Source organism: Pholis gunnellus (assembly GCF_910591455.1).
Source record: "Pholis gunnellus genome assembly, chromosome: 22".
NCBI classification, from domain to species: domain Eukaryota; kingdom Metazoa; phylum Chordata; class Actinopteri; order Perciformes; family Pholidae; genus Pholis; species Pholis gunnellus.
In genome coordinates, this window is record NC_136549.1 from 10,599,843 (window position 1) to 10,612,400 (window position 12,558).

The 12,558-nt window shown below is 41.9% G+C and overlaps 2 protein-coding genes across 3 annotated transcripts in view; both read right to left on the reverse strand.

Annotated features, from left to right (window-relative positions):
- The window catches only part of LOC306714107 (ELKS/Rab6-interacting/CAST family member 1-like), a 102,164-nt gene extending 100,483 nt beyond the window's left edge, over positions 1-1,681 (reverse strand). For both annotated transcript variants that reach the window (XM_079184054.1, XM_079184053.1), the window contains exon 1: positions 1,556-1,681. The gene's annotated coding sequence lies outside the window, so the exon portion shown is untranslated. The remainder of the gene's footprint in view (positions 1-1,555) is intronic.
- Positions 1,682-6,448: 4,767 nt separating this feature from the next.
- Positions 6,449-10,611, reverse strand: LOC306713693 (E3 ubiquitin-protein ligase TRIM21-like). Its single transcript, XM_079183487.1, has 2 exons — positions 10,578-10,611; positions 6,449-9,066 (listed from the first exon to the last, which is right to left on the reverse strand). Exon 2 carries the CDS (start codon positions 9,062-9,064, stop codon positions 7,253-7,255), a length of 1,812 nt encoding a protein of 603 aa, XP_079039613.1. The 5' UTR covers positions 9,065-9,066; positions 10,578-10,611; the 3' UTR covers positions 6,449-7,252.
- Between the last annotated feature and the right edge of the window lie 1,947 nt (positions 10,612-12,558).

Genomic DNA, 12,558 nt, shown 5'->3' on the forward strand with positions numbered 1-12,558 from the left:
TCAGGAGTGTGTGTGTCGTATAGAAGAGAGGATGAAACATTCCCCAGGCTCATCCTGTACTAAGGAATGTGCTGTTACAGTCTTGCCAGGTTATATAAGGATGAAGAGAGTTGTGAAGGTGACCCAAACACCCCCTAAAGAGTCTGTCTATAAATAAATAAATATCAAAGAAGGCAATTAGAGATTATGGTTTTCAAAGTAAAAGTGAGTTCTGGGAAGAGGTTTGAAAGAGCTACAGGCCGGGTTAACTTCCTCATGTTGTAAAAAAAGATTTACCTTTGATGTGGAGCCTGGAGACACATGGGGGTCTATTAGGCTGTACACACAAAGTAGCAAAAGTTCTGAACTACAGGGCCAGGTCAGAAAATGATTATGAAAGCAAACTCCAAAACAAAAGAATTGTTACAAACCCAGTGGTAATAGAGGAGGGTTTACTGCCCACAGGCAGACTGCGGTGTGCAGACATTTAAAAATGTCCAGTGTTTACAACAATCCGAGTGGAAGGAAGCGGCTCAGTTCCCTGACTCGGTGTTCCCGGAGGAGGGGCGGCGCAAAGAAACAGAGCCGTGGGCGGAACACGGAGGAAATCACGGCGTCCCCCCCCCCCCCCCCCCCCCCCCCCCCCAACCTTTTTTTGTTTGCCTCTCGGACTGTTGCAAAACACACGCAGCAGATTTCACCTCCTTCATCGACGCGATCACATCGGGTCCATGTTTTTGCTCAGATTGATTCGGTTTGCACAGATAAGCGTCCTTATCCGGTGTCAGTCTCGTGAGCTTCGCGTGCGGTCTGGTCTGCCAGCCCGGCAGGACGTGGCTGCAGACAGCCCTGTGCAACTGTGGCAGCATTACAAAAAAGACACACGATTTTAGAGAAGTGCACAAATTTTGTTCCATGAAACGAGTTCAGAAAGAAACCACCAGCCCGGAGAACTTGAGTGGGCACTGTTGGAAATATCACAACACAACTACAAGTCCCTGTGGGGACATTGTAGCAAAGAGATGCAACTTAATATCGACTAAACACACAGGCACACTTCAGGTCCCTGAGGGGATATTAGCGCCATCACAAGGAGATGAACCCACTATAAAAGGAGAGGCACAGAGACGAGACATAGTGTTATTAGCTTGTTATTCCGGGTGGAAGCCCCTTGTTGTACAATTGGATTATTGAGCGAAACGGGGGGAAGCCTTGTTGAATGGGCTCGCAAAAAAACATACACAATGTAACATAATGACTGAATGTCTGGCCGAAACACGGCTCCCCTCCGGCGGGAATATAGCAGAGCCCCCACGGTGGCTCTCACAGCTGACCTGGAAACTGCTGCACCTCAAAGCTAGGCATCAAATTTTAATCATGATCGCGAGCGGTCCTGCAAAACGTGACTGCGACGAGCCGCACACAACACACCGACGGCACACAGCTTTGTGAGGTTGACCCGAGAAGTGGCCAACATGCTTACAACACACACATATACACACACGTAGGCCTGTGTAATAATACATGCATGTGCACACGCACACACTCAGACTGCCAGCTAACTTCCAGTACTCACTGCGGCTGTGTTTACGTTGCTGCCCCTCGGTTGTGAAATAAGCTCTGTGTTAAATAAGAAAGGCCAGTCACATATCTCCTCTTCAGTGATTCTGCTGCTGTCAAACCTCGAAGTGACGCTTCGTAACGTAACAGACGGTCGGTGAAGCGAGGTTGCAGCGCTGTCTTCTTTTCGGGCTTGCCTTCCCCGTCTCCGTGTCTGTCTTCCTGTCTCCTGTCTCCGAGTCTTTCCCTCCTTCCCGTCTTTTTTGCCAGCTCTGCCACTGGCGGCTTCCCCACTGCTCGGGCGCTCCCGTGACGTCACGACGGTGGAGCGCGCGCCCCCGAGACGTATACCCTCCTCCTCCTCCTCCTCCTCCTCCGTCTCGTCTCTCCCAATGGTCTCTCCCGGACCAGCTGAGTCGCGTGCATGCTAATCCGTAATTATCCATAAAGTGACAATTGAACGAGATGTAGCCTACTTTTTGCTATCCAATGTTTCGTATTTATACGATATTTTCCAAATGTTGCCATACCTTATATGAAAAAACATTTTTTCATATACCCTGTAAAACACTATGTTAGCATCTTATGTGGATAACTGATGACGGCATTTAACAGTTCAGGTAAATGAGTAATTCGCTTGCTAAAGTAGGGAAGTATTCATTTCATATACTTATTAATAAAAGTAGTAAGACACTGTAAAAAAGACTTTATTACAAATAAAAGTCCTGCACTGAAAATGTTACTAAAGTAATAGTATGTATTATTTACAAAATGTAGGCTACCTTGAGTTCTAAAAGTAAAATTACTCGATGGCAAATTATGCCTTTATGACTGTTATACTCTATTTGATTGTTAGATTATTCTTACTTATCGAGTAATGTGTAGGCAGCAATTTGGTGTAGTTGGTTGAGGTGGAGCGGATTTATAACTATTATGATACAATTTTGGCTCGTTTAATCTATAATGATGCATAATATTCCAAAAGATCACTGAATGTGACTAAGTTACGAGGTGGCTGTTATATAAAAAGTATAATATTTCCCTCTGTGCTGAAGAAGAAGTATAAAGTGGTATGAAATGGATAATACTACACAATAAGTACCTCTTAACTGCATTGGAGAGTGTTGTTATTCTGTTAACTTGGCTGTGAGATTGCTGCCAGAAGGAGATGATGACCGGAGATACATTCAGTCCAGTGACAGCGAGCTGAGTGGGTCAGTAGAACATTTATATGGTTCAATAAAACACCTCTCAAGTGTAGAATGTATTTTTAAACACAAACCTGCATTACACTCAGTATGTTTGATTTGTAGTAATGTTAAATTCATTATTAAATCAGTTAAACATATTCATTTAATTTCCTCGCGCTTACAAAAGACGCTGCTCATAATTTGTATTGTGATGATGCTTATAAGTTGTTTATGTGTCCATTTATTCATGTTCAAACGTCTGACCCAGTGTTTGATGATTGAATGACCTACATACAGTATATCTGTAGCATATTTCATATAGCGGGTCCTCCAGGGCTCCCAGGTCTCTCTCACACACAACTACACATCATCCTATAGAAATCTTTCCAACTAGACACAGACCAAAGACACACACACATACACACACACACACTCACACACACACACAGTGTTCCAGTTCCCAGGGCGCCAGTCAGTCAGACAGCTGAGCTGAGGTATAAATAGTCTGCTGGCTAAAGTTCCCCTTGAGAGAAGAACTATGGTGGTGGACCAGCGCTGCCTTCTGAAACGTCTCTGCCAACCTGATCAGTGGAAAAAAGCATGTGACCTCCCAACAGGACTCAAGGGACGTTTATTAAGCTGTATTAGACATATCAGATGCATTCATAACAAACCCCTGGTTTAAAAAAAACTCATTTATTAACACTGACCCTGAAGTCAGTGGGTTTTACATAATGTGATCAAAACATAAAAAAAGAAACATATTATATGTTTACAGTTGTAAGAAATGACTGTTGAAAACTGTGATTGCCAGCATAAGGTGAGTAAAAGTAGGGGTTCATAAATCCCCACAGGCTGTGTGAGCCTAGCCTTGAGCCTTGTTTTCTCGATTAATCGTTTGGTCAGAAAAATGACAGAGCACCTTGAAAAATGTTCATCACAATTGCGCCAAGTAAAATATTGAAAAAGCTTTTTTTTTGTCCAAACAACAGTTCACAGATAAAATATATTTAGTGTACTATCACATAAGCCTGAGAAAACGGGAAAATATTCACATTTGAGAAGCTGTAACAAGAGATTTTGGGCCATTTCGTAGTAAAAGAAATGACACAAAAAAAATGTATTTCCTATCGGAGTTATTGGAAATTATTTTTCTGTAGATTGTCTAATCAATAAAGCTTAACCCTATATATCAAAAGCAATTTGAAATCCAAGATGACATTGGGTTGTTATGACGTCATTGTCCCCTCCTTGTTTCCGACAGGAGCTTCTCTGAATACTGGTTAAAGAATGCTGCCATCTCCTGGTCAGATGCAAGTATTGTATATATATATATATATATATATATATATACAATATATATATATATATATATATATAGGCCTATGTGGTACGTGTAAGTTGTGCGGGCTACAGGAGGGATTACGAGCATGCTGTCATAATCACCTTCAAAGATACCAAAAAAAGGGTAGAGCTTTGGTCTGCTGTTTAAGGATGTGCCAGCTATGAAGTGCAGAAGAGTTTTTATTACTGGTTTGGCCTCAGTGAAGGCACATCCGGAGTAGCAGTAGATCAGAATCCTGTCGTCCACGTCATAGAAGGAAACCTCTCCCTTCTCGTAATAAAAGAAACACACCAACCGTCAGGGGCCTTGCATGCCTCACGTGCAGGGTAGCCTTGCTAAAACTATTAGCTAAATACTCTTCTTCTTGGTTGTAGATTCCACAAAGTGTTCAGCCTCCGTCCTCCGGGGTTTGTGGACTCTTTGACGACTCCCAAGACCCAACCTTTACTCCCACTGACCTGCACTTCATAGTAGAAGCTATCTGAGGAAAAGCCCTCTCTCCCAACAACAAAGGGCTGACGTTCAAATCTTCTCCCAAATGAAGCAGGCAAAGAGGATGGGCCTTCACCAAATCTCAGCTGTTTCCCATCCTCAGACAGTCTGTGATGGGCTGTGTTGGCATCCAGAGTCACATCCACCGCATCCAACTGCTGGATCGTCATCAGCTTGTACTGAGACGGAGTCCACACTTCTTTAACAAACCCATCTGTCATCCGTTCTTCAGCTGCATCAGGCTGTTCAGTGGCCTCACAACAATTAAACCTGACCTCATGTATTAGCATCTCCATCTCATTACTGACGGTCTTCTCCATCCGAGCCACTGCCTTTTTCACCATCGTTACATAACTCTGCTGACTGAGGTCATGGAGGTCTGACATAAATGGAGGGTTGGAGTGGGACTGAGGGTCTTTAGGTTGGATTCAATGGACAATGGTTGTTTGTCTTCACATACTGTGGTGTGTGCATTAATGATCTGATTAGTTCATGCCACTTATTGAACTCTATCAAACCAGTTTCTGGAAACTTTAGTGGTTTTAGTGAAAGCTTACAATGAGCCCCACCCGATAACTCTTTATTAAAATGTATTTTTGTTGCATTTCATGCCTTCATTTGATAGTGGACAATAGAGATCCAAAATCAAATGATGTTGAAAACAGAAACTCAGCGAGAACTTCCTGTGGAAAATCTCCAACTGAAACGCCTGTTGTTCATGAGACACTTCATGAAAATGCAGAACTTCAGTGAGGTGATCTGTGGGAAGTTGCCAATGTGTGTATCTCAGGATGGATTATTATGTATGATGTATTATTATTATGACAAAAGGGAAGGAGTTCAAAGTGTAGAAATAGGCTGGCTGTAGCCGTACAAACACTATCAGTTTGGTTGGTAAAACAAAAGCTTTTGGAATTGTAACAAACACTGGTGTTGTCCCTCTGACACATGAAGAAAACCTGATAGTTTAGCTTTAGGGTCTCTCTAGGTCTCTAGCTCTAAGACCCTATTGTTATTGTGGTATTTACGTATCATCTGGACACAGGCTGTTAGAGTCTTTGAAGAGTATTCAAACTCAAAGTATTTGCCAAGAGAATTATATAGCATGCCCTTCTATAATTACAGGGAACCAGGAAATGTCCTCAGACATTTCAACAAGATCAAAAAAAGAATCAGAGCACTTGAACTTTACCTGCCGAGATGTCTGTATTGTCTGTGGATACAAACCGTCAGAGAAAGTTTCCTTTGAGGCGTGTAGTTTCATTTCTCAGGAAGGATACATGATCCCACCCTTTCTCTTCCCCTCCTCTTCTTGGAAAAAGTTACAGCCCTTTGCTGCGTTGTGATTCCCCTCAGACTTTTTCAGAAAGTCTGAAACAACAAAGGGCCCAATAGCCAACGATAGAGGAAAAGGCTGCTTCATCAACACCGATCAACCTCCACAGATCCATCAGGTCTTGTCTTTGTCCTTCATGGTTTCTGCCTGTGATTCCCTCAATATGGGAAATGATCAAAACTAATGTCGGAGGACAGAGACAAAGTATTAAATTCAGTACGTTTGATTTGTATTAACGTAATGTAAAGTTCAGAAACGTCTCTGCTAATCAGCGAAACCTTTTGCTGGTGGCTTTTTGTACAGAGAGACTAATCAAAACAAAAGACACTGCTCATGAGCAAGGCACCTGACACTCCAACAGAACACAATCATTGCAATTTGAGGAAACAGAAAAAACACAAAGATCTGAAAAGCTAATTTTTAACAAATGCACTTTTATTAAGCTGTATAATACATATCAGATGCATAGTATATACATAAAAAACATCTGGTTTTTAAAACTAATTCATCAGAGATGTTTGGCTAAGCATGCCAGATGACTTGGTCTTAAAAAGCCTGCATTAAAAAAAAAAGAAGGTATAATGTGGACCCTGCAGTCAATGGGTTCCACATAAAATGATATATATCCTATGCTCACAATTGTATACGAACATTCAAAGAAGTCACTGATGAACAAGATAGTTATACTTTGCATAGCAGGTGTTTAGTCATAGCAACTTTAAATGTGCTACCTCTCCACAGACTAAACTCAGTCAAACTCATTGAATATAGTGATACATAGCTTTTTGTCCAAGCAACACTTCAAAAACAAAATATATTTTGTCTACAGTCATATAAACCTGAGAAAGCAGGCAAATATTCCTATTTGAGGAGCCAGAAAAAAGGGAATTGTTTAATGAAAAAGTGACTGAAATGATTCATATACTATCAAAATTATAATTTATTATATTTTCAGTAGATTGACTAATCGATAAATCTTAAACTTCTATGTATCAAAATCATTTTTAAAAGTATTATTCTCTGAGAAACAGACCAGAACGCTGGATAAAGAATGCTGCTTTCTCCTGGTCAGATGCAGGTATTACAACATTATGTAACTATATCACGACTGATCCACCTTTGAAATGAACCTCATTACCAACTGTCAGGTACGTGATGTTTCTTGCAATCTGTTTTTGCAATATGGCTGGAAAAACAAAAAGCTAAGAATTTAATCTCTCTCTCTTTCTCTCTCTCTACATATACACATGTTTAAATTACACTGCGTATTATGAGTATTATTATCTTTTTGTAATGTTTGATACTTCTACTGTTACCTTACAGTAGAAGTTACACATTCATTTCCCCTGATTAATATGGCACCTTAAGTTGGGTGATCACAGGAGTGATTACAAGCGGGTTGTCACTATATTGTTGAAGAATACCAAAAAAAGGGTAGAGCTTTGGTCTGTTACTTAAGGATGCCCCAGCCATGTAATAGAGAAAAGCTTTGAATGCTGGTATGGCCTCAATGAAGGCACATCCTGAGTAGGAGTAGATCAGAGTCCTGGCGTCCACGTCATAGAAGGAGACCTCTCCCTTCTCGTAATCAACAAACACACCGACCGTCTGGGGAATTTGCAGGGGAGCTTTCATACCAGAATTAGGAACATAGATTTGGCAGTCACGGTCGAAGCTTAAACAAAGCACCCAGCATCCCTGCTCAGGGTTGGGAAAGACAAGCTCCCTGTTAACGGACTCTTTGGCCACTCCCAATACCCAACCGTGACACCCAGTAGCCTTCACTTCATAGTAGAACCTGCCTGAGGAAAAACCCTCTTTCCCAAGAATGAAGGGTAGTTGTTGAAATCTTCTCCCAAAAAAAGCACTAAGAGATGGTGGACCTTCACCAAATCTCAGCTGTTTCCCATCCTCAGACACCACGAGTTGGCGATGGGCTGTGTAGGCGTCCAGAGTCACATCCACCGCATCGTACTGCTGGATCATCATCAGCTTGTCCCGAGGTGGAGTCCACACTTCTCTAACAAACCCATCTGGCATCTGTTCTTCAGCTGCATCAGACAACCTGACCTCATGTATTAGCATCTCCATCTCATTACTGATGGTCTTCTCCATCTGAGCCGCTGCTTTTTTCACCATCGCCACATAACTCTGCCGACTGAGGTCATGGAGGTCTGACATAAATGGAGGGTTGGAGTCGGACTGAGGGTTTAATATGTCCTCAGTGTGTGCAGGTAAGTGGAGAGATGGCCAGCTCTGAAGGAGGCGGAGGTGGTCCTCTGTTTGTAAAAGTTGCTCCATTTGGGATCTTCTCCCCCTCAACTCAGCTACTTCCTGCTCCAGCTGTGTCACATGGTCTTCAGCCTGCAGCTGTGCTGCTTTCTGCCTCTTCTGGATCACCTCAATCAGCTCAGCCTGGCGTCTTTCCCGAGAGACCACCAGAGCAGTGAAAACCTCAGCAATGTCCGCTATCTCTTTCTCTGACTTTTTCTTGCTCTTATCAGCTGAGTATTTGATTTTCTTAATACTCCTGGATTTGGTGTTTTCCTTCATTTTCATCTCTGACGTCACACAGTCGAGCTGGACTTTCCTCTCTCTGAAGGCGTGCTCCAACGGGACAGCTTCGTGCGTTGCATGGTCGTCTTTCAAGCACATGAAACAAATACACATCTGGTCTTTGCGACAGAAGAGCTCCAACATCTTGTCATGCTTCTTACACACCCTGTCCTCCAGGTTTGACACAGGGTCCATCAGCTGGTGCTTCTTCAGTGTCGCGACTCTCTGGTGAGGCTCCAGGTGAAGCTGGCAGTACGAGGCCAAACACCCCAGGCACGTCTTCTGGGCCTTGAGCTTCGGCACGAGGCAGATGTCACAGGACACCTCCCCTGGTTTGACAAGGATGCCGTCTTCATCCCTCACCCTCATGTCTTTGAAATGCTCCACCATATCTCTGAACCCTGTGTTGACCTGGAGCAGTGGTATCCTGCGGAACTTCTTCATACAGAGGGGACACTGTGTCTGGCCGCTGCAGGCCCAGTACTCTGTGATACAAGTCTTGCAGTAGTTGTGTCCACATGGAGTAGAGACAGGCTCGGTGAACACATTCAGACAGATGGAACACAGGAGCTGCTCGTCACATGGGAGGCTGCTGGCTGAGGCCATGTCTACATGAGAGGAAAGGATTTCATGATTGATTTTCAATTTCAAACCCCAAAAATGTGTAAATCAAGAAGGTAACTTACATTTCTCACTAACATGTCCCTCCCTAGGAGGTCAAGTTCTACTGTTTGTTGCTGTTCAACATTCTTGACACCTGCCTTTTAATATTGACTCAACATGTAGGTCAGAGCATGGAGGCAACACATTGTGCAAAGGTCTGTCATGAGAAGAAATGAGGGTAAAGAGAGAGATAGAGGATGACATGCAACAAAGGTCTAGGCCAGGGGTCTCAAACTCATCTTCACTCTGGGCCACATCAGCATTACGGTCGCCCTCAAAAGGCCGGTTGTACATGTAAGACTGTGTAAATGTAACTACTCCTAACATATTAGTAAATAACTGTCTCTGCATTTGATTATTGTTTATTCAAGTGTAAAAATATTGTACATGCAGTTATATAAATGTAAAAATATATTTAAGCACATTTCTGTTATTATAACTTAAGTCCTTTTAATTTAGGGTTAAGAAACCCACATTACTCTATGAAACGTTTAAAGAAAATAGCAAAGACAAATATCAAACACAAGTTATTACAATAACTTTGTTCAAAGCTTAAAATCCTTTCAAGGGTGCGTTTGCACAATCCCACGTGAAGTATTTCATGTGTTGTAAAGCCAGTAGTCTTCAATGTACTCACAATACATTTCCATTTCAAATGTAGAGTAACCAGCCAAAGAGCTGCTATGACTGTGTTTAAGTATCTCATAACTTCGACCTTCTATCTCATAACTTTGACTTTCTATCTCATAATTTCGACTATGGGGATATTTTTATGATCAAGTCTAACTTTTTTTTTTTGCTGGCGGATTCGCGGGCCACAAAAGATGACGTGGCGTGCCGGATTCGGCCCGCAGGCCTTGAGTTCGAGAATAGGCCTGGGCCCTTACCGCAGGCCACCAGGGCCCTGTTCCATAAAGCAGGTTTATCAACAACTGAGTTAGTTGACCCTGAGATGAGGGAAACTTAAACTCTGGGTCTGTTAACGTGGCAAGTGAGTCTGTGAACCTAACCTGCTCGCTGGCAGGTTTTCTTTAACATACTCTGAGTTTCTCTCGGTCTCCTCCCTCATACAGAGCCGGAGAGGCTGTTTTATTTCCTCAGTCTTTCAGTCCGTGTCAAAGCGACTATAGCAGCACATTAGTTTGCGAAGGTTTACCTTCTGTACAATGTAAATCCTGGTTGGATATTAGTTTGTTACAGTAAAACATCTAAAGTTACTGTTTTTATGTGTTGTCACTCATTTCTTTGAACAGCGTTTTCTTTGCCCTCACGTTATATTACAAAGAGTCAAGTCACCCTTAACTCAATCAAGAAAGAGTTGAAGAGTTAACCTATTCAGGCTCAGCATTTTTAGCGTATAATAACCTTATCATCTTTGTAATATCTTTCATCTGGAAAAAGGCACATGTCAATTTCCTTAAGTTATATATAAGATCAAAGTATCAGAGCACTTTACCTGTTGAGTCGTCTGTGTTGTCTGTGGAAACTGATTGATGTGTTTGTGTGAGGTTCACTGTAGGTATGCTTAAGAACCAGTATCTCCAGTTCTATGACATGATACGTCGACTAACGGGCGTTGCTATTGGTGACACTATCGGCGCTCTGACGCAGATCTTCTTTCACCATCCAATCAGGAAGTAGCAATCACACTGTGAAACACCACAAACACTCCACTACCCGGAAATACAGGGATTTACTGTATTATCTGATAAATACCTACTTAGCCAACATGGAGTCATCAGCGCACCATTAACACTGATCTAAAACAATAAAGTAGACGAGCAGGTTGGTGTAGAGCTTGACCTCTGACCTTACTGTGATGAGGCAAGCAAACAGAAACTTTCTCCATGAATAAAGTACCAAAAATTCAGAATCCTAATAATAATTCAAGCTCTTTTTTTTTTTGCTTTATTTGTTGATTTTGTTTGCTGAAGTGAGCACTCGTTAGATGAGGCTGATGTTAGATGAGGGATACACTAGATGCCACCTTTCCCTCATGAAAGTGTGGAAAAGGAGATGTACAGTATAGTAGTAGGGCCATCCCGCTAATATTACATTTGACTCTATATGTATATAGCTTTGAACAGCAAATGTGTTTCCCTTTATGGAATAAACTGAAAGAAAAGTGCATTTTACATAATGTTCTTATTATTATTTTTATTTAAGTTATGCAATCACAAAATAAGCAAGTGTTAACATGAACAACAGTGCTGCTGAAAACTGATGAGTGTATCCAGTAGCTGTAGATCGACATCAAAAGTTAAGGGCAGGAATAAAGAATAATAATGTGTGTATGTATGCGTGTTATGAGCTGTGTGGTGAGTGTGTCTATAACTATAATAATCAGCAGAATTGTGTGTGTGTCTGTCAGTGAATGCGCATCATGAGCCATGGGAAGTGTCCGGTGCGCTGCATGCCGAAGGTACTGATGAAGAAGTTGAGGATTGTGGTGATGAAGACTATGATGGTTGTTACGTTGTTCAGGTAATCCAGACGTCTCTGCAGGGTGGACGTATTCAGGTTCCGACGGCCTGTGACACACACACACACAAACACACACACACACACACACACACACACACGGCATACACAGCAGAGAAAGAGAGAGTTCAAGCTACACTTGGTACAGACACACAGAGAGACTTCTTCGGGCCTGGATGCGCCACATTTTGATTCCCGTAATATAACTGCACAAACTAAAATGCCACTGTATTTCTCTCCTTCCAACTGTTGACATCTTCACATGCACAGACACACTTGCGCACACACTATCGCTTGGGACATTATTATAATGTGCACCTGTTGCTTAGCATTCACTGTTTTCACTCCAGCTGACCAGTAACAGACACCCAATCAACCAATCTCCAGCAAAAAAACAACAACACAATAAGCATAGCATAGGCTTCTGTTAAATCGCTACATTTATTCAGCTTTCTGGAGCACAATGTGTACGTACATATTAGAGGGATATGTCTTATTTATAATACCCTGCTTTTTGTCTGGTATTGAACCTAAAAATCATTTAAATAAATGATACAAAACATTTTTTTTCCAATAACCAAACAAAGAGGAATCACAAGTAAAGTGTAAAACCATTTCAAATACACATAAAGTAACACATGCACAATGTTTGCACAAGCATGTTATTGCAGCAAATAAGATAAAACATATATACATAGATATTCAGTTGGTTAAAGTGAAAACATTTTAGTTGGATTACAGTGTGACGCACATTTCAAGAGCCTGAATTATAAATAAGATGAGATGTTTGAACATATGCAAATTGTATGTGAATTGGCAATTTCAACTGTGAATCAGCATGTTTGAGTGTGTGCACAGATGAAATACACTGAGTGCATGTGTGGTTGTGTGGTTGTGTGTGTGTGTGTGTGTCAGAAGTGGAGTCGAGCCAATAGCCAGCGGAAGAATCCAGTCCT